At 44.3% G+C, this 23,055-nt stretch overlaps 1 protein-coding gene across 9 annotated transcripts in view; it reads left to right on the top strand.

Annotated features, from left to right (window-relative positions):
• Window positions 1-23,055, top strand: part of LOC127428165 (adhesion G protein-coupled receptor L2-like) — a 188,366-nt gene that overhangs the window by 74,491 nt on the left and 90,820 nt on the right. For all 9 annotated transcript variants that reach the window (XM_051676306.1, XM_051676305.1, XM_051676304.1 and 6 more), the window contains exon 3: window positions 11,128-11,341. In XM_051676306.1, coding sequence (XP_051532266.1) covers window positions 11,128-11,341 — 214 coding nt within the window. The remainder of the gene's footprint in view (window positions 1-11,127; window positions 11,342-23,055) is intronic.

Raw genomic sequence — 23,055 nt, 5'->3', positions numbered from 1 at the left:
ATGAGTTTTAAAATAATTCCCAGACACTTGAGAAGTATTGCGTGTCGTAAACTTGACATGCCAGGCCACAAAAACACGTCAAAGTTTCTCATTAATGTCCCTTCCACACCCTCAACATGTTCTGGTTTCCTGGTGTTCTTGCAAAATGAAAGAATGGAGTATGGTTTGAGAGGATCAAATCCACTGCCATGTGGCGGATCTGCAGCTCAGGGAAGTACATGAGTTTCAGTGGAGCCACTCAGAGGTGGGGAGGGTTTTTTTGGCTGTACTGTTTCTGTTTGGTTGGAGTCGGAAGGGAAGAGAGCTGTGTGAGATAATGCAGCCTGGTCTGATGGACACTGCCGTAGCCCGATTGATCCACATGAACACCACTGTGACCTCATGATCGAGTTGCATTAGAGTAGAGTGGAATGTAGGCCAGGGGAAAGGGGCCAATGTTTTTTCTATGTTAAAGCAAAAGGTGGAGGGGGTTGGGGGTGGGAATGAACATGGCAGAGAGTAAATAAGAAAGAAATTTAAAGTTTGCCTCATAATTTATAAAGACTTAAATAAATATCTCATGAGCTGTGTTCAGACTAATTTTTGACTACATTTTAAAATAAAGCAAAAGGCTGTGTGTTATGTTTAGGATGGTCAAATAATTGACTGTCCAAAAATAAAGGTCAGTTGAGTTTATGTATTTTTTTAGGTAATAGTAACTCATTCCCTTTCAAGTTTCAAATAATTTAAATTATGTTGTTGTGCTTTTTTTATGCAAGAATGTGTCCTGCGTGAACCCCCCTTAGGACAACATTCTAATCGGTATGTAGTGGACATGACCTTAAATCAGCGTATTATATAGGGTTTCCTTAAGACTAACTAATCAGATAGCCCCTAATATAACTAGATAAATAGACGATTTTCAATCGATTTTGATTTCAAAATGTGGCAAATTGGTGTAGTAATGTGGAATTTGAACACAAAGCCAATAGCTGTGTCCCCAACCGCACACTTCTGCACTGCTCTACGTCCTTTTGTAGTGCAAATAGTGTAAGTAGTATGTTATTACTGAAAATGCAAGAAAAAGAAGTGTACTATAAGTACCCGGATGATGCACTTTTTCAACAGTCAAAATGGAGTGTGGAATGTTGAACACTTTGTGCACTCAGTGCTCGAGGCTTGCTGTACGTAGCGGAAGGGGCGGAGTTACCTGGCAGCTTGGTCTGTGTGGCAAAACAGTTGTAAATAATGAAGAATGCAGCAACTAGCGAGACTTCAGTGAAGCACCTTATAAATGTAAGTTGAATGCTATACTATAAACCCACACTGTGTGAATATGTACGTTGTTTGAGATACAAGTGTTGAACTGTGGTTGGCTAACATGCTAAAGCTAGCGGCAACACATCACATGCGTTTGCAACGTCACTTCCGTCGGCTGTTAAATGGCAAATGCTTCTGTGTAGTAAAAAAAGTCATGGTTATTTTTGTAACCTCCATTCCCTGATGGAGGGAATGAGACGTTGTGTCGATGTAGTGACACTGGGGTCACTCTTGGGAGCCCGAGACACCTCTGGTCTTTGATAAAAGGCCAATGAAAATTGGTGAGTGGTATTTGCATGCCACTCATCCGGACATACGGGTATAAAAGGAGCTGGCATGCAACCACTCATTCAGGTTTTATGCTGAGGAGCCGAGACAAGATCCGGCCATTTCAGCGGGTAGTTCAGCGTTGTGGCAGGAGGGACACAACATCTCATTCCCTCCATCAGGGAATGGAGGTTACACAAGTAACCATGATGTTCCCTATCTGTCACTCACTCGACGTTGTGTCGATGTAGTGACACTAGGGGTCCCTATATAAAATGCCGCAACTGGCTGAACTGTGTTACGTGAACTGGCGGTGTGTGACGGGCAGACAACTGTGTGCCTCATAGCCAGCGCACCAGGCTGACACGTAACCTCCCCCAACATAGTTATGAGTGTCAAACGGCCCTTTGGGGACAAGTTGACTACCCAAAAGATAGAGACAGGCTAGCCCAGTTGTGGCCCCTTTTCCCCTTCTTTTTTTTCCACTCCCTAAAAAAAAGGGGGATTATCCGACTGGGCCGACCAGGTCTAGTCGGGGGGTGTCCCTCCCAAGGGGAGGACACTGCGGAGACCACACCTCATCCAGAGAGAGGGGGGATATTTTAAGTGGAAATTTGTCACATGGCCTTGCCGAGCTATAACAGAAGTATGTCATGTGGGGAAGTTTCATGGTAGGTCCTACCCAACGGGGGAGGTGTTACTACAAACATGGAGACTGTGGCAGGGGGGCTTCTGCCCAAGGAAGACGCAGTTTGCCAACAGGGAATCAAATTAGTGGAAGATATACATCGCATGGGGTTACCTACAGGGAACCGCTACATGCGGAGCACCTACCCCAGTACAGGGCTTTTAGTTAGCATGTGTACTGGGCCGGCAGTGAGTCTCTCCGAAAACTCGACTGCCACAGGGCTCGGAGGAAGTCAAACATAGTTTGTGAACACTACTGGGAGTTAATGGCACACGTCTTCAGCTCATGGGAGGTGAAAGGCACTATGTGCAAGCGATACACCCGGCTGGCTATCCCGGACTTATCTGCTTGTATTGTGTGCCACTACACGGGACAAAACCGGTTACACCCGGAGGTTGTAGAACCTCGCAAAGGTGTTGGGGGCAAATGTCTGTTAGAGAGGCACCCCTGGCCAGGGCCCAGGAGGCCGCTACACCCCTGGTAGAATGGGCTCGTAGCCCTACCGGGGGCGGCACGTCCTGGGCGTGATATGCCATAGCTATGGCATCAATGAGCCAGTGGGCGATCCTCTGCTTGGAGACAGCGCTTCCTTTCCGCTGTCCACCAAAGCAGATAAAGAGCTGCTCAGAGATTCTAAAGCCCTGCGTGCGATCCAAATAGAAGCATAAAGCGTGCACCGGACACAGCAACAACAGGGCTGTGTCTGCTTCCTCCTGGGGCAGTGCTTGCAGGTTCACCACCTGGTCCCTAAAAGGGGTCGTGGGAAACTTGGGCACATAGCCCGGTCGGGGTCTCAAAATCATGCGAGAGTAGCCAGGACCGAACTCCAGGCACGTTTCACTGAAAAAGAATGCTTGCAGGTCTCCTACCCTCTTGATGGAAGTGAGCACAGTCAGGAGGGCAGTCTTCAAGGAGAGTGCCTTAAGCTCAGCTGACTGCAAAGGCTCAAAGGTGGCTCTCTGTAGACCCTGAAGAACTACAGAGAGGTCCCATGAGGGAACGAGGCACGGTCTGGAGGGGTTCAGCCTCCTGGCGCCTCTCAGGAACCTGATGATCAGGTCGTGCTTCCCTATGGACTTACCCTCCACTGTGTCGTGGTGTGCTGCAATAGCGGCTACATACACCTTCAAGGGGGAAGGGGACAGCCACCCTTCCAACCTCTCCTGCATGAAGGAAAGCACTGACCCGACTGCGCATCCCTGGGGGTCTTCCCATTGAGAAGAACACCACTTAGCGAACAGACGGCATATAAATGCATAAAGGAGCCTCATAGAGCGGGCTCTAGCCTGAGTGATCGTGTCTACCACCGCGGGTGCCCCAGGAGGAGGCAGACACAGCCCTGTCATTGCTGTGTCCGGTGCGCGCTTTATGCTTCTATTTGGGGCTGTCGCGAGGAGTGTGAGGTCCGAGAACCACATCTGGATGGGCCAGTAGGGTGCTACCAGGATGACCTGCTCCTCGTCCTCCCTGACCTTGCAGTCTTGAGTCTGTGCAAGTAGGCTCACTGGGGGAAACGCATATTTGCACAGTCCAGGGGGCCAGCTGTGTACCAGTGCGTCTATACCGAGAGGTGCCTCGGTAAGGGCGTACCAGAGCGGGCAGTGGGAGGATTCTTGGGAGGCGAACAGGTCTACCTGTGCCTGTCTGAATCGACTCCAGATCAGCTGGACCACCTGAGGGTGGAGTCTCCACTCTCCCTTGAGGGTAACCTGCCGTGACAGCGCATCCACTGCAGTGTTGAGGTCGCCCAGGATGTGAGTGGCTCGCAGTGACTTGAGGTGCTCAAGACAGCGGGCGAGTTGTGACATACAACAAGAGCGCAGACCACCTTGGCGGTTGACATATGCTACCATTGCTGTGTTGTCTGTCTGAACTAACTAACACGTGCTTGCCCTGGATCAACAGCTGGAACCTCCGCAGGGCGAGCAGAATTGCCAGCAACTCGAGGCAGTCGATGTGCCAGTGCAGCCGCAGGCCCGTCTTGGAGGCATCTGTCATGACCATGACGCGCCTGGAGACCTGTTCTAGGGGAACACCTGCCCATAGAAATGCGAGGTCGGTCCAAGGGCTGAAGAGTCGGTGACAGACTGGCGTGATGACCACACGATGTGTCCCACGGTGCCATGCCCATCTCGAGACTCGAGTCTGAAGTCAGTGCTGAAGCGGTCTCATATGCATCAACCCAAGCGGAGTGGCCGCCGCTGAGGATGCCATATGCCCCAGGAGCCTCTGAAAGAGTTTCAGTGGAACCGCTGTTTTCTGTTTGAATGCCTTCAAACAGGTCAGCACCAACTGTGCACGCTCATTCGTGAGGCGTGCTGTCAACGAGACTGAGTCCAACTCCAAACCAATTAAAGAGATGCTCTGAACCGGGAGGAGCTTGCTCTTTTCCCAGTTGACCCGAAGCCCTAATCGGCTGAGGTGCAAGAGCACCAAGTCCCTGTGTGCACACAACATGTCCCGAGAGTGAGCTAGGATTAGCCAATCATCGAGATAGTTGAGAATGTGAATGCCCACCTCCCTTAACGGGGCAAGAGCTGCCTCCTCGACTTTCGTAAAGATGCGAGGGGACAAGGACAGACCGAAAGGGAGGACCTTGTACTGATACACCCGACCTTCGAATGCAAACCGCAGGACAGGTCTGTGTCGAGGTAGAATCGAGACATGAAAGTACGCATCCTTCAGGTCTACCACCGCAAACCAATCTTGATGCCGGACGCTCGCCAGAATGTGTTTTTGGCCGCAAGATTGGCCGCAACCCACCGCCTTTTTTCGGTACGATGAAGTAGGGGCTGTAAAACCCCTTCTTCGTCTCGGCTGGAGGGACAGGTTCAATCGCACCCTTCAGTAGGAGGGTGACGATCTCCGCGTGCAAGGTAGCAGCATTTTCGTCATTCACCAAGGTGAAGTGGATACCGCTGAACCTGGGCGGACGCCTGGCGAACTGCATCACATAGCCGAGTAGGACGGTCCAGATCAGCCATCGTGACGGATTGGAAAGTGCAAGCCACACATCCAAGCTCCATGCGAGGGGGACCAATGGGACAGTCTCATCGGACGTACCGGCAGGTGGGGCCTCGCGGCAGGGTGGATCTCGAGGTGCCACAGCATGTCGTGGCCATGCTGAGTCTAGGGACATCGAAGCACTTACCTGGCTCCTTGTGACCACCCCCGAAACAGCCTGGGATGGGGGAGGAAGAGGCCTGTCCTCGTGACCCATGGAGACTGTCACATCAGGGGCGGATTTGTGCCACAGCTGGGCGCGCAGGGGCTGGGAGACCACCGCTGGAGTGCCAAACCTGCCAAAATGGAATGGCGGACGGTGGTCATGATGACGGCTGTGCACACCGGGTATGTGACCCAGGGAACGAGGAAACCGCTCTTTTGCTGAACTGGTGGGTACCGTAGCCACTTGGCCATGCGGCGAAATCAAATGAAAAGGCAACAAAAGATTCTCCTCCCGGCCCTCCACCGGGGGATGAAGTGGTCTTCTTACCAGCTCCAAGGCAGTGGGTTTTGTCGTCCCTGGGTCGCCCATCTCAGGGGCGCTTTGAAGCCTTTCGTGGGTTCTTGGTGGCTGGCCGTGAGACGGATGGCATCTGCTTCCTGCGGTGGGCTCCACGCCGGGCCGAAGGGGCGGGCTGCAGCGGAGCCGGTGCAGTCACAGCAGGTGGACACCCTTGGCGACGAGCAGGCGGGGTGCGGGATCTTGAGCCGCGCTGGGACGGGATATGCCGGATAGCCTCCTTCTGCTGCTTCACTGTCAAGAACTGCTGGGCAAAATTTTTTCAGCTCTTCATGTACTTCCGGGAAGAAAGGTACTGGAGTAGGGTGTGGCTGCTTTGAGCGGTGCCATGAGCCCAGGAACCAATCACCGATCTGCGAGGGTTCAGGGGAGAGCAGAGGGTTCCACTCTAGCCCGACGCTCGCGGCCGCCGGGAAAGCATGTCTGTCATTTCCGCATCAGCCTGTGACTGGGCAATCGTCCCCGAAGGGGGGAGCCCAGCTGAGGCTTCTGCGTCCGACTGGATGAGCCCGCTCTCCGATGCTGCGCTTGAGAGGTCATCAGCTTTGCAGGCTCCGAACAAGAGGTCGAACTCGCCGTGAGACGAGCGTGCTGGGGAATGAGAGGCCGTGGGGGGATACCCGGCGGAAGTGGTCCCATTGGGGTCCCCAAATCACCCCCAGTGCTAGCCACGCTGGGAGCCGCTGGGGTGACTTGCTTTCTTATGAAAGCAAGCCGCGACCGCAATGTTGCCATGGTCATGTTCTCGCAGTGAGTACATGAACCATCCACGAACACTGTGGGTCACGCCCAGACACGAAAAACAGCGATCGTGACCGTCTGAAGTTGAGAGGTAACAACTGCAACCAGGAATAACACACAAACAGAAAGGCATCTTTAAAAAGATGCGTCTTTAAAAAGACATTCCGTGTGTGCTGCTCTTTTAGAGAAATATACTCTTTTACAAAAATATACTCTCTTTTTTCTGCCAAAGCGCCCAGGGGCATTCTCGACCGTTTGGCTCAGAAGAGAAAATCTGAATGAGTGGTTGCACGCCAGCTCCTTTTATACCCGCATGTCCGGGGGAGTGGCATGCAAATACCACTCGCCAATTTTCATTGGCCTTTTATCAAAGACCAGAGGTGTCTCGGGCTCCCAAGAGTGACCCCTAGTGTTACTACATCGACACAACATCGAGTGAGTGACAGATAGGGAACACGAAGCGTTCCATCTGGAATTGTTTTTATTTTTTATTATTTCAAGGCTGAGTGAATAGTGTATATGTTCAGTGTGTAGTGTGTCATTTGTGACACAGCTATTGTAATCATAATTCTAAGGTGAAACCATCCATTTTATAATCAGTATTTTATCGAGTTTGACCTCTTACTGGCGATTTTACAGAGTCACAAACCTTTTGTTGAGCAGTACGCACAATAAAATGACATATGGCAACACGTGCCATTGTCAAAACTTTCTACTGTTGTGTCTAATGGTCTCAAGGAATGACTAAAGATTTGAAGAGGCCCAATAATAAATTCTCCTGGTTCAAGAACCAAAGATTTGATTTCCACTGAATGGACTTTTTAAAGTCATTTGAATCCATTTAGCTGTCAATGTCTGTGAGAACATCTCAGCATGTCAAACTAAGGGGGGAAATGTTGTTTATAAAAATGCCCTGCAACTGTGTTCTGAATGAAGAATTACAAGAGAAGCTGCTCAGCAAACAGATTATTTTCCTCTTCATTTGAAAACATGTTGAAGACATGTTGACTTTATAATTCCACTTACTTGAATAAATTAATTCTGCAGACTGATGTTAGATACATTTTTACTTAATATGCCCACATTCACACTCATTGCTGTAAGAACTATAGATTAAACAGCAGTCTTTCTCTCAGGTTATAAATATAATACATTATGCATTATTTTAACAAATCTCATTTTAACACCATTTACAGGGTGTAGAGGTGAATGATACAGCAAATAATAAAAAAAAAAAATAAATAAAAAAAGGGATTCACCAAAAATGTAAATCTGGCATCTATTTATATTTGTGGTGTTTGTTTAACAATATAAACATAATAATGTGAAATGGGATTTTGTGTGTTTTGTTTATATTTTCTGGGCAGATGAATAGATATAATTTTCAGTTATAGCACATAATTGATTATTTTTCCTGTACAGTTTGTGCATATGTGCTGTGTTTTGAATGTGAGATTAATTTCTAAATATAGCATTATATTTAAGGTCAGGGCCTGTGATTGGCTGATAGTGTTTTATTTGTGTTTGACATTACAGTGATGAGGGAAATGCCCTTTAAACGCTGTTCTGAGCACAGTCCCACATTTCACTCTCAGTGCATACATTTGACGCTCTTCACATTAGCAGAACACAGCTAAAGTATTGATTTGGTTTTTCACAGACTGTTTTTATCCCATGTTTGCTCTCTCACCCTCCATAAATGGGGAGAGGTACTTTTGTCAGTGCTTTGTATTACATTTTTTTGTGGACACTGATAAAATTGTTGCATCTGCCATGCAACTTTAAATTGAATTAATAAATAATCTTACTTTGTATGTTTTGGCTTGTATTGATGCATTTTTGTTTTCTTTTTGAGAACTAAATGATTTTGCTGTTTCTTAAATACTGACCTGGGAGATTATAAAATATATTTTAAATTATAAATATGTCTTCAAGTATTATAAAAATTAAAAACACAGTAGGCTCATTTTTTTTTCATTAGCGGATGAATCAAAACATGTCCAGGTCATATTCAACTCCAAAATCAAAAGAAATAAAGTAACAAAATTATATTTGCTTAATAAAAAATAAAAAAATAATAATAATAAAAAAAAAATAAAAATAATAATAATAATAAAAAAGTCAATTTAAGGAAAAAAAGCCATCAGGGACTTTGTTTTTTTTTTTAAGAAGATTTTTGCATTGTCATTATATTTTAATTCCATTTTTTCTCAATGGTGATTCTTATTAGATTATCATTACTGTACATGTATGTAATAAGTGTCTGTAAGCATAAATTAGAACAACAAATACTACCATGCACCATGGGTCCATTTCCACCCGGTGGAAAGTGGACACATGCATTTGGCATTTGACATTGTTCTAAACAATTTTGAAGCAATTTGGGTAAATATACAAGGAATATTTTAAAGTATGTTGTAAGAGCCACACTTCCTGCTGCCAGGTGGTGCCGCTATGACCGTGGCCCAAAATAGTCACATCTATGTCATTAGCCCCCCAAGACCAAATATACATCTCAATTTTGATCTATATCACACATTGCACACAGAAGATATGAGACACTTCCTGTTTCCCATTTTCACCATTAATTTAATGCCTCACCATGGCAACACCATTTGATATCTTCAATGTCTTGGCATAATAGTGCCTAAATGTGGTGACAGTCTCATGAATCCCCTAAGAGGAGTATTTAAAAGTTTCAAAAAATCGAAAATTGACTGACTTCCTGTTGGGCAGAGCTAATAACTATAATTATGAAAGTTGTATGTAACTATATATGTACCAATTTTGGTGACTGTAGGTGAAAATGGGGGTGCTACAGGGGCCATCTTACACATCCATTTTAAAGGGGGCACTACAGAGCTCCCCCTACATGCTCATGTGTGAACCTTTGCCCAGACCTAATGGCCAACGACTCTGATGTGTGTGCAAAATTTCATACAATTTTAAGCATGCCAAGTGCCTCAAAAACACCCAAATATAGGAAGAAAGGAATAATTACAATTAATGCGTTGCCATGGCAAAAGTATTTAAGATATCAAATATCCCTTTACAAATTTACATCAGCAGTGTCTTGACATTATTCTAAATAATTTTGAAGCAATTCATGTAAACATAAGAGGGCTATTTCAAAGTCTGTTAAAAGTGCTATACTTCTATGTACTAAGTTACTATGACCGTAACACATAATAGCAGCATAAATGTGATCAGCACCCATTACCAAACATACAGCTGAATTTTCATCAAAATCGTACAGTGCACACAGAAGATATAAGGAACTTGCTGTTTCACATTTTTAGCCATAAATGTATTACTTCGTCATTGTGACACCATTCAAAAATATCAAAAATCTGTTTGCAATTTCGCATCTACAATGTCTTGGCATGAAGTTGCACACATTTGATGAAAGTCACATGAATCCCTTAGGAGGAGAATTTAAAAATTCAGTGCTTACAATTTTCAGAATATCCAAAATGGACAACTACCTGTTGGGTGGAGCAAATGACTATAATTATGAAAGTTGTCCGGCTTGGTGAGAAGTATACAGTATATGTACCAAGTTTGGTGACTGTAGGCAAAAATGTGGGTGCTGCAGAGGCCATCAATCTCACCCATTTTAAAGGGGGGCATTACAGATTTTTGATATATCAAACGGTGTTGCCATGGTGAGGCATTAAATTAATGGCAAAAAAATGGGAAACAGTAAGTGTTTCATATCTTATGTGTGCAATGTGTGATTTAGATAAAAATTGAGATGTATGTTTAGTCTTGGGGGCTAATCACATGGATGTGACTATTTTGGGTAATGGTCATAGCGCCACCACCTGGCAACAGGAAGTGAGGCTCTTACAACAGACTTTAAAATAGTCCTCTTATATATACCCAAATTGCTTCAAAATCATTTAGAATTATGTCAAATGCCAAATGCATGTGTCCACCTTGCATTGTTTTACGAAAGCCACCGAGTGGAAATGGACCAGCTGTGCTTGGGCCCATTATCGCTGTTTACAGCTGTATATTTAGTATTGTTTCCACATTACAGTAATTAAATTGTTCTTAATTATGGTAATGCAAATTAAGGAAAAATTTGCTTCATTGTTATTAAAATGACACAATGCAAAAATAACAATGGTCCTAAAAAAGGCTTTATTTGCTTTAAGCAAAAAAAATAATCATCATTTATTTCTTTTGATTTTGGGTTGAAACATGACTCTGACATGTTCTTTTCAAGGATTGACCGGGATATGTTTTTAAAATTACCTTACTTAGACCTACTTCCACTTTCTCCTGGTTTATATATATATATATATATATATATATATATATATATATTTTTTTTTTTTTTTTTTTTTTTATTTATTTATTTTTTTTTAAGGATGTTCCCTGTTTTTGTGTAGTGCATTTCTGTCAAAAGTCTGGTTCCTCCCAAGATTTTTCTCCCTCTTCACCTAAACATTTTATTTTATTTATTTACTGCCAAAGTTACCTTTGTCTTGCCCACTGGACTCTTTTTGTAAAGCTGCTTTGAAACAGTATGTACTGTGAAACTGCTATACAATTAAAACTGGCTTGAATTGTCTAAAGTCTCTCTCTGTCCATCTTTCAGGGTTTAGCCGGGCAGCCATGCCGTTTGGTCTGGTGAGGCGAGAGTTGTCCTGCGAGGGTTACCCCATCGACCTGCGCTGTCCAGGAAGTGATGTTATCATGATTGAGAGCGCTAATTACGGCCGCACTGATGACAAGATCTGTGATGCTGACCCCTTTCAAATGGAGAACACCAAGTGCTATCTCCCCGACGCATTCAAGATAATGTCACAAAGGCAGGTTCAGTGCAAAGGCACTCCACATGTTAAAGACCCCATAAAATGGCTTGACAAGTACAGTTTTATTTCCTGTGTTGTCATATGTCAGATTGAAATAGGACATTGGAAGGAACATATTGAATTGTGTTTTTATTTGTATTTTTTTTTTCTTCTAATAGCCAATAAACTTTAGTTTACATCACAGCCATGAACCATGATTTGCTACTTGCTAGTCAGTTGCATGTGGTTCGGTGGAGAAGGACATTTTCATTCTAGAAAGCATTTGATTGGACAAAGATATGTGTAGTGCAAGATGATGTCATCAATATTTTTTATCCAATATCCTGGGAGAAGACTGTACATTTTAAATGCATGTATGTGCTAAAAGTTAGTTCTCAACTTTGTCGTAGCAATAGACAAAACTCAAATTCTTTAAGATCTGTTATATTTGTTCTTCCCTTTCAAAAACTCTCTCATAAAATTGTACCCCATTTCTGATTACACAGCGCATGAATACGTGCATCTTTAGCAACATACATGAAGGATATTTCCCTGCACTTTCTCAACAGCCAAACCAAATAGATCTCAATGCATGCAAATCTGCTTTCCTTTTGATTTAAGTCTATGTCATACATCTGGAAGCTTGTGCTAAAAAAACAGGAAGTGATGAGTAAGCCGGGCTTTGATATGTTTTACTGCCGGGAGTGGCGTATGGTTCCGCTCGGCTTATTATAAGAGTGCCACGATTCGTAGGGAAATAGGTTTGAAAGTGTGGCGTCTCAATTAGGCCTTTCAGCTGCAGGCAATTAGGCATCTCAAGTGGGTGCTAATCTAAACAGCAACTCTAGGCAGGGATTTGCCTGCGCAGGTTTGCAGAAGTCCAGATGTGAAATTGCATTGTTGTGCACTTTTCATTTTGTTAGTTTTCTGGTCAAATAATGAATCACCACTGGCTTCACAATCTTTCATTGCCACAGTTGCATTAATAATAGATTTAAGCTCTCAATCGATGCTAATTTAGTTCTTAGAAAACAAAGACTATTATTATTATTATTTATGTATTTATTTTCTTTCTCCCCTTTTCTCCCCAATTTGGAATGCCTAATACCCAATGCGCTCTAAGTCCTCGTGGTGGCGTAGTAACTCGCCTCAATCCGGGTGGCAGAGGACAAATCTCAGTTGCCTCTGTGTATGAGACCGTCAATCCATGCATCTTATTATGTGACTTGTTGAGCGCATTATCGCAGAGATGTAGCGCGTGTGGAGGCCCACGCTACTCTCCTAGACATCCACGCATAACTCACCACGCGCCCCACCGAGAGCAAGAACCACGTATTATAGCAACCACAAGGAGGTTACCCCATGTGACTCTACCCTCCCTAGCAATCGGGCCAATTTGGTTGCTTAGGAGACCTGGCTGGAGTCACTCAGCATGCCCTGGATTCGAACTCTTGACTCCAGGGGTGGAAGTCAGCATCAATACTCTCTACCCAGGCCCCCCACTTTATTATTATTATTATTATTTTATAATGGATTTTTACGGAGGGTTTATATAGAATTAATAGATGTTAACACATCTGTGTTGTGTCTCATGAGTTTGTGTTGAAGCCTATTAACTGTTTAATACTGTGGGTTTTTATGAAGTTTCAAACAACCAGAAGCACATTCAAGCATTTTTGCCTATGTGTTTTGGCCCTTTCTTTTTGTGTATCATTTTTTAGACATAAAATATGCATGTGTTCAGAAATATGCTCTGGTTAAACTCAGTTACACTTACAGTTAAGGCAGTTACACTTTATTATTATAGCTTGAATATCTACTCAATGGAAAGACAATTAACAGGACGCCTAATAGGATGGAAATAAAGTGCTAAAGTTGGCAATTGCTTAGCAAAGTTAATTTGGGTATATTTTTAACTGCTCTAAATTTTGATATCATATTGTTTTATGCTACTTTATCAAACAGGATGGAACGTTTTAAAGTCAGACAAACCAACTAATACCACAAAACACAGAATGCATCAAATATATTGCTAATATTTTCTGATGTTTGTGCTTTTGTTGTCCCAATAAAAATTACTGTATGTCATGTTGAAGATGTCATTAAGGACCTGACTTTTGCTAGTTAACCCTTTCATACGTACCGTCACACAAATTTGATGGTTAATATCTGGGCCTCGCAGAGTAGTGTCACACGTTTCTGCAACAGCCAGTTACGTTACAAACTGACAGATTCAAATTTGCTTTCGCGCCGACACATGCTGCACTGGTCAAGCATCTGTAATTTATATTCGCTCAAACAGTTACTCATAAAGTCTTTTGAAGCACAGGATATGTTTATTTTATACACTTACATCCAACTCATCACCAGATTACCACAATAAAACGTTTACAGTTCAGATACGCAAAGTCAAAACATCAAACGCGATCTTCCTCCAGTGCGCGCTGCCATTGTTTACATTAGTAGTGGTTGTCATTTGTCACACAAACAGCTACTCAAAGAGCCATTTCAAGCACATAATATGTTTATTTTATGTAACAAACAGCCAAATTGTCACCAAAGTACTACGATAATAGTTCACAACTTGTATATGCACAGCTATCACATCTAAACGCGATCTTCCCATGCACGCAGCCACATCTGCTTATTAGGTGCAGATGCAGTTTTCATTCGCAAAAACAGCAACTCAAACTGACTTTTCAAGCATATAATACGTTTGTTCTCTGAAACAGACAGCCAAACTATCACAAAAGCACCACGATAACAGTTTAAAACTCTTATACTCACAGTGAACACATGCTGAGTGCGATTATCACGGAGCCACGTCTGTTTTCTTTAACCCTTATGAGGACTCTTTATAGACATAATGATTTTTATACTGTACGAACTATAGATTCTATCCCTATCCCCTTGTTTACCGATGAAAGCCACACTATGTGATTTTTGGCCCTGCTTTTAGCATTTGAAGTTACTTGCGGAGGAACATTTTATGTGAGTTGTGATCCGCCACTGCTCTTCTGGCAGATGAATCTCATGGTTTAAGGACTCAGAGATATAGTATTTACCAGCAGAGCAGGAGTCATGACATGCTATTTTCATGTTGATATTATGTTATTTGTTTGAATATTTATAACCAATATATTACTTACTTTAAGAAAGATAAACAGCACTCTTAATTATATTTTTAAATGATTATTAAATTGTTTTGTCCACTAAACAATACACATTAATATTTGTATTGTACTACACATATCAGTTCAAGAGGTGAAACTTGTGAAATGGCTGATATGAATTCAGTTGAAGACACTTATTTTTTATATTACAATCTACAGCCTCAGTGGACAATGCAAGTGAACTGTAATACTGTGTTGTTTGGGGTTTGTGGTTCAGAGCTCGGGTCAAGTCTCGAACTCGTGCCCTCCACTATGGACAGTGAGTCAACTCATAATTTTTCATTGTTCTGCTAAAAGGAAAATGGAAGGAAAGTGACAACAACTTGTGCATTTCTGGTAAGGTAAAAAATAATAAAAAAATATTTTATTATAGCCTAAGCCTAAGCCTAGCCTAAGAAAACACTGGCACACAACAACAACAACAACCGCCATTCGCCACAAAGTGGCGGTGACGTCACCACGATGCTTGTGCCAGGCTATGTGCACCTTGAGGCCACATGAAGTGTCGAAAGCCCGCTGGCAGGGGGTCACGGGGCAGACCCAAATGCCACAGGTCGACTGACTGAGACGACTGGCTGATGGACCACCTGTGCCCCCTACTGTGCCAACTTGCTGTGCTTTAGCCACCCGACACTCCGCTCATTGTTGTGAGCGTCGCTCCTCCACCCTCTGTTGTTGTTGGAGGGTGACTGCCTCCAACTGCCAAGTAGCGTCCTTCATGCGCCTCCTCCACAGAGGCCGATCTTGTCCGATCAAGTCCACTCAGCTCCAGATCCTCCCATACCACATCATTCCATCTTCTCTCTAACCCGTGCTGCACCCATTTAGCCCCTTCAATCCAGCCGTACAAAAGCTGTTTAGTCATGCGGTGGCTGGGCATGCGGGCTACATGGCCCAGCCAACGCAGCCTTGCCTGCCGGAGGAGCTCACCGATTGGACTTTGTCCAGATCTTTCAAGGATTTGTGAGCTCCTCACACAATCCAGCCTGGTTAAACCCAGGATGGATTGTAGGCAGGTCAGCCTAAATGTTTATAACCGGCATAAATGTTCCATTAACGGGGTCCATGTTTCGCAAGCGTAGAGATGGGAGGGAATGACCGTGGCCGAGAAGACCTGAAGCTTCGTGCAGAGCGACAGACCAGGTAGCTTCCACACAGTGTTATGTAACCGATGAAAAGATAATGGCGCTCGACTGATTCGGAGTGAGACCTCCGCTGTTAAACCGGAGCCGGTCATGAGCACACTGCCCAGGTATGGGAAACTCTCCACTCTCTCCACAACTGCTCTATCACCAATTGGGAGTTGGGGGGGGGAGTGTCCGATGGTACAAAATACCCAGGCAGGTGCTTAGTTTTGGTGGGGCTGATGGTAAGGCCCCACCTCTTAGTGGCAAGCTCCAGGTACAACAGCAGCAGCCCCAACTCCTCCTCTGAGTCAGCAGCAATTACCAGATCATTGGCATACATAACATGGTTGAGCAATTGGGAGCCATCCCTTGACCGCACCCGGGCATCGATCAGCCTCCCATTGTATCTGTACCACATGGAAATTCCTCCGGTACAGCTATCGAAGGCTTCATGAACAACGTGGTCAAAATAGATGTTAAATAATGTGGGAGCAAGAGGACATCCCTGTCGCACCCCAAGGTTTAAAGGGAATGGCTCTGACTCCCAGCCACGTAGTTTTACCCGGGCCCGCTCACCATCATGAAGGTCCTTAATGATCGTGAGTAGAGGGTCAGGGACTCTGAAAGCACAAAGAACAACCCAGAGCCCAGGCCTACTGATGGTATTATAGGCCTTGACCAGGTCAACAAAGCAGAGATGTAGGTCTTGTTGGAATTCCCTACACCTCTGCTGTAGCAGACGGACAGAAAATATGGCATCTGTGCAAGACCGCCCTTTCCTGAAACCGCATTGGGGCTCCGCAAGCCTCTCCTCAGCGTGCCTAGCAAGACGATATTGAATAATCCTTGCCAGGACCTTTCCTGGCACACTGAGGAGTGAGATGTCCCTGTAGTTGTTACAGTCTGTGCGGTCCCCTTTCTTAAAGAGGGGGACCACCAGGGCATCCTTCCAATCCTGCGGATCCCGTCCAGTGGTCCAGACTGTTGTTATGATGTCATGTAGGGCAGTCTGTGCACAAACGCCACCCTCCCTCAGCATTTGACCTGGAAGATCATCTCTGCCCGGTGCCTTTCCCGGTGTCAGACTCTGGATTGCCTTCAGTACTTCCTCAACAGATGGCACCTCAGCTAACCACTCACAGGGGGTGACTTCTTCCTCCAATATTTGTGGCACCGCAGCCTCGGCAGGGTCATCCCCACTTTGTCCCACATTGTTTTCCTGGCTGAAGGATTTCCCCTTCCCCAGGACCTCACAGAAATGCTCAGCAAATCTGCAAACCTGTTCCTGGGGGTCAGAAATTGGATCACCATTCTTTCCTCTAATGATGATAATAGGTGTGGCGCTGCAGGTTACTTTTTTGATGTAATTAAAGAGCGATTTGTGATCACAGGCCACTGAGGCAGACTCCATCTCCTCAGCAACACGTGACTACCACCCATCCTTGCAGCGCCTCACGGCTCTCCGAACCTCCGAGCGAAGGCTGTGGTAAGCCTCCTCATTCTCCGACGTGGGATGCTGTAACCAATGAGAGTGGGCCTGTCGCTTTTTCTCAGCCAGGGTCTCTGGGGAGGTCTGGACCGTGTACCCAAAGCAGCCATTGCAGCTGTATGAGCCACAGTCCTAAACCTCGCCCATTTCCCCTCGACATCTGGAGGATTGGGGGACGATGCAAAACCCAGCCGCAAGCGATTGCAACTTTCATCAGCTAGCTGAGACCATGCCACTAAGGGTTTGAATGGGGAACTGGGTGTACACCCACCACCGGAGTGGAAGAATGGCAGGCGCATCTTACAGATGACAAGTCGATGGTCAATGGTCAGATCGGCTCCATGGTAGGTCCTGGTGTCAAGGACATGTGCCCGCAACCACTGTTCCGTCACTATGTAGTCCAGCAGATGTTCTTGCTTGGACCAGGCATGCATCCATGATGCATCCACAAAAATATAGCAGCTTTCCAATCACTCCAGGCCAGGTGCCAGCATCCTGGCCAACTCGGGCATTGAAGTCACCCAACAAGATGACTCTATCCCGAGGGGCCACTTTATCTAGCAACTGTGACAGGAGGTCATAGAAGGCATCTGACTCATCGGCCTTGCCTGCATCCCTCCATGGATGTTTGTCTTCAGTGGGGGCATAAGTAACCACGACCACCACTTCTCACCTCTGGTTGATAGGAAGGCGAGCCCAAAGTATCCTGGAGCTTACAGTTTCCCACACCTCACCACCACGCTCCCACACCCCCTTCATTCTTTTGTTCAGAAGAAGAGCCACTCCCTGTTGTTTGGCAGTCTGATTTCATGCCACTACTGAACAGCTGTCGGACTCGCTTCCCACTTCATGTGATCAAGCCAGACCAACAAAAGATTGGATCGAGGGCTGACTTTCAATGGATCGCAGCAAGTGAGCTGTTATGCCACGCACAAAACCCCAGCCCAGAAACAGGTAGTCTATGAGTCATTTAGCACCAGGTTCTCCACAATCATGTGGTGCTTGAAGGGAGAGGAGCGGCACTCATCCGGCCGCGTCCCGGCCCCATCTCGAGCGGCTCAATGGCTATCCCGGGCCAATCAGAGTTCTGAGGCGCTGCGGTATTGTTATGTTTAGGGGGGATTCTGACTTAAAGGGGATCAGTCATAATCCCACAGATGGTAGCTTCACACCAGTGGCTCCTCTGCCAAGCACACGCACCAAGTGTCTGAACCTGTGGTTCCTCTCGTACTAAGCAGGATTACTATTGCAACAACACATCATCAGTAGGGAAAAACTAACCTGTCTCACAATGGTCTAATCCCATGACATAAACATGTAAGTACGAATGACATATGACTGCAATTTCACACCAAATCCGACCCGACAGCTCTAAAAATCTTTATTGTCTGCTTATTATAGTGAATCGGGAAAGACAAGGACAAGGTTTTGAACATGGATTGTTTTATGTACTCACTCAATAATTAACTTTTGTTAATTGTAACCAAATCATATCTTAAATAGAAACATTGTTTTATAGCTGCACAAAGAAAACTGAAATAGAGTATTTCTCAATAAGTGTGGAATATTTCTTTTGTAACTTTAAAATGACAACATCCGCTCAAACCAAATTAGTGATAAGATTTAAAATTCACTGCTTTGTTCACTTAAAAATAAAGCAGAGGCTATTTGCAATAAGTGCAAATTGACATGCAATTAGCACTAAGTGCAAATACAAATAGATGCTATTTACACTAAGTGTAAATAGCAACAAAAAGCATCTTCTTTGCACTAAGAGGAAATAGTGTTAGATGCTATTTGCACACTTAATTAAATATTGACACATAGTATATGGGCATCACTGCAGCATGGGTATTGTGCTTATTTAGAGTCTCACAGACACCCTACACCAACCCCTATCCCTAAACCAAACATGAACCTTCCCTTACAAAAATTAACCTTGGTTTACTACAGTAAACATTGCATCACCATGGTATTTTGAAATAAAATCATAGTACCGCAAAATTAAACATGGTTACTTTAGTAACACAATATTACTATAGTAAAGACATAGTTAATTTTACCCAAATAAAACTTTCCTCTCAACTCCTGACCTTCGCTGTGACCAAATCACTGCAAGGGAATCAACCTTTATATACATTTTTGCTTATTATAAGTAGTATTAAAGGAAATATTAAGAGTGGAGACAGGAAACAGGATGGAAAAAAGTCAGACTAAAGGAGGATGTGAACCCAGATCGTCTGCATGAAAAAAAGCACATCCACACTGTTGTTACAGCCCATGCCACTGTAGCAACACTAGGGGTGTTGTTTGTCTTCAGTTTCTGTGTTTCCACCAGACTATTGGATTGCAAATTGCAGCGCTGTGTGGCAGGTGCTATTTACAACCAAAACTTTATTTGCAGAAGTTATCTTGTTCCTTTTGTCCTTGCTCAGCTAAGTACCCTGGCTAGGGCAACATGAGGGAATGGCCACAGAGATGTATGAAGGAAATTAGTTCTGTATTCACACCATTAATATCCATGACAGAGGTGTCTGCATGGTGCTCAGTAGACCAGCGTTAGCACAAGCTGTGCACGGCACTCTCGTTGTACTGTACATATGGTATTATGTACCATATGTACCATATGTATTGTACATATGGTATTATGTACCACCCTGCATCAGTGTGGCGTGGCATGAAACAACTCACAAATTACAGGACTCCTACCCCCAACCCTGTGGTGGACCAACAACTGGCTGACGATCTGAATGCGTTCTACTGCAGATTTGAAAGGCCCAATCTCACACCCCACACCCACTCTGACCTTCACTTCACACAAACACCAACACCTCCTGCAACCCCCCTCCTCCCTCCTCCTGCTAATCAACCTGCACTTAAGATCTGTGAAGATGATGTGAGCCTCGTCTTTCGGAAACAAAAGATGAGGAAAGCTTCAGGCCCAGATGGCGTCTCACCAGTGTGTCTTCGATCCTGTGCTTACCAGCTGGCCCCCATCTTCACACACAGATCTTCAATAGATCACTAAAGCAGTGTGAATGCCCATGCTGCTTCAAACGCTCAATCATTATTCCTGTCCCAAAGAAACCAAAAATCATAGGACTTAATGACTACAGACCTGTTGCCCTGACGTCTGTGGTCATGAAATCATTAGAGAGACTGGTGTTGGCCCACCTGAAGAATATCACTGGACCCTTTCTAGATCCCCTTCAATTTGCTTACAATCAACATGGGATTGCATCATATCCTGCAACATCTGGACAGACCAGGGACTTATGCAAGGATCCCTTTTGTGGACTTCAGTTCGGCTTTCAACACCATCATCCCAGCTATACTCCAGAATAAATTACACCAACTCTCTGTTCCCATGTTTAACTGTCAGTGGATTACCAGCTTTCTGACGGACAGGCAGCAGCTTGTGAGACAGGGGAAACTCACTTCCAGCACCTGTACAATCAGCACTGGTGCCCCCCAGGGATGTGTGCTCTCCCCACTACTCTTCTCCCTCTACACCAATGACTGCATCACCAAGGACCCCTCTGTCAAGCTCCTGAAGTTTACAGACGACACCACTGTCATCGGCCTCATCCGAGATGACGATGAGTCTGCATACAGAAGGGAGGTTGAACAGCTGGTTGTCTGGTGCAGTCAAAACAACCTTGAGCTGAACACGCTCAAAACGGTAGAGATGATTGTGGACTTTAGGAGGAACACCCCAACACTGACCCCCCTCACCATTCTAAAAAGCACTGTGGCAGCAGTGGAGTCATTCAGGTTCCTGGGCACTACCATCTCACAGGACCTGAAGTGGGAGACACACATTGACATTGATTGTGAAAAAGGCCCAGCTGAGGTTGTACTTCCTTCGCCAGCTGAGGAAGTTCAACCTGCCACAGGCGCTGCTGATAAAGTTCTACTCAGCGGTCATTGAGTCTGTCCTCTGCACTTCAATAACTGTCTGGTTTGGTTCAGCTATGAAATCAGACATCAGAAGACTACAAAGGACAATTCAGACTGCTGAGAGGATTATTGGTTGCCCCCATCCCCCCCCCCAAGAACTATAAACTTCCAGAGTGAGGAAAAAGGCTGGAAAAATCACTCTGGACCCCACTTACCCTGCCCACTACCTTTTTGAACTGTTGCCTTCTGGCTGACGCTTCAGAGCTCTGAGCACCAGAACCGTAAGGCACAGGAACAGTTTTTTCCCTCAGGCTATCCATCTCATGAATAGTTAAATTGCCCCATTGAGCAATAACTATGTGCAATACACATTTTATTCTTTTTTTATATTTATCCAACACATCCAACCTCTTCTGCCATTTCATTCCTCTGGGAAAAAAAAGAAAAGAAAAAAAAAAAAACATTTGCACTGTACATAACAGATTTGTATTTGCACTGTACATAACAGATAACAGATTTGTATTAGATTGCACTACGTATGTGTATGTGTGTATGTATGTATGTGTGTGTCTGTGTGTGTATGTACGTATGTGTATAACTATTTTTTATTTTTTATTATTATCTATGTCTTGCTGCTGTTTTTGTATTGTTTTTGTATTGTTGTACACTGGAAGCTCCTGTCACCAAGACAAATTCCTTGTATGTGTAAGCATACTTGGCAATAAAGCTAATTCTGATTCTGATTCTGATTAGAGAATACTTCAAGCATTGCAGATTAAGCTTTCATAAGTCACAGTAAATGCGGGCTTCTAGAAACAACATCTACATCTGTTTAAGAATTCAGAGCTTCGGGAATTGTGTTGGCCTGGTAATAAAGTCTTAAATAATGCCAGTGATGCCTGATTTAATTAGATATGTGAGGTTTGGGTTGCTTGCTAGTGGAGCGGATAGAGGAAGTGTGGTTTAATTAATAACAGACCTTAAGGGGGTACATACATTTGGCCAATTCATGCGTTTTTATGGATCTGATAGTGATCATGAAAAGACCAAGTGTAAATGTCACCCAAGATGTATGTATTTGAGAGGAGGTGGGGGTTTAAGACAAACAAGACGCGGTTGAGTGTAAATGCATCTGGTTGTTCAGGCCACATATGTAAATTTCACTCCTCCCAAACTGAACTGTTGCCTGACGGAAATTAGTCTCTTTTCATCAAGCGAATGCGCAAACTGATGTAAATGAAATTTAATGTTAGCCAATGCATCCTGATGTTGGACATCCAGTTATCCTCAGTAAAAGTAGTAAGCACTATATTCTAACACTGAGTCTGATCTCTCTCCCATTTAACTCTTTGATTTTTTTTTATTTTACTCTGACAACAAAGTAATTGCAGTGAAATATTTTGTCTTTTGTAGCACAATTGTCAAACCAGTTTCAACCACTTCCCATTTTTAGTTTAATGAGCCACATCAAATGGCAGAAAATTGCATTGCCTGGCATTAGCATCATCACAGAAGTGGAAATAGTAGTATGGATTTATGTCCATTTTGTGGAGACACTTTTATGTTGCCAAGTGTAAATGGAATGTGCATACCCAGTTAGATAGCAATACAAGTGATCAAGACACGTGCAGTGTAAATAGGCCCTAAAATTCAGGTAAGCATTCATACAAGTACTGTCAGCAAGCATTATAATTCCGATTTCACTTTTCAGTTCTCACTATTAAGATGCGTCTCGGGTGATCCGATCACATGAGGTCAGGCAAGACACATCGCTGTTTACACCATAAATCAATCCCTATATCAGTGTGCTACCGTGCGATTATAAACTGCAAAAAAAAAAAAAATAAAAAAAAAACATCTGTTTTTTTTTTTTGTGAATTACCCGTTTTAACTTGAGCTTTAGATGTGTGTGCTTGACATCTGTGTCACTGCATGTTTATATTAGAAACAATGAAGAAGATCTGTGAGTTTCTCATGCTTGTGTATGTATCCACATTATTAAATTGTCTGATGAGACAGTTATTTCCTTTTAAAGCCGCTCGT

This window comes from Myxocyprinus asiaticus, chromosome 37 (genome assembly GCF_019703515.2).
Source record: "Myxocyprinus asiaticus isolate MX2 ecotype Aquarium Trade chromosome 37, UBuf_Myxa_2, whole genome shotgun sequence".
Classification (NCBI taxonomy): domain Eukaryota; kingdom Metazoa; phylum Chordata; class Actinopteri; order Cypriniformes; family Catostomidae; genus Myxocyprinus; species Myxocyprinus asiaticus.
Note: the sequence above shows the minus strand (reverse complement) of the source record. Positions and strands in the feature narration are given on the sequence as shown.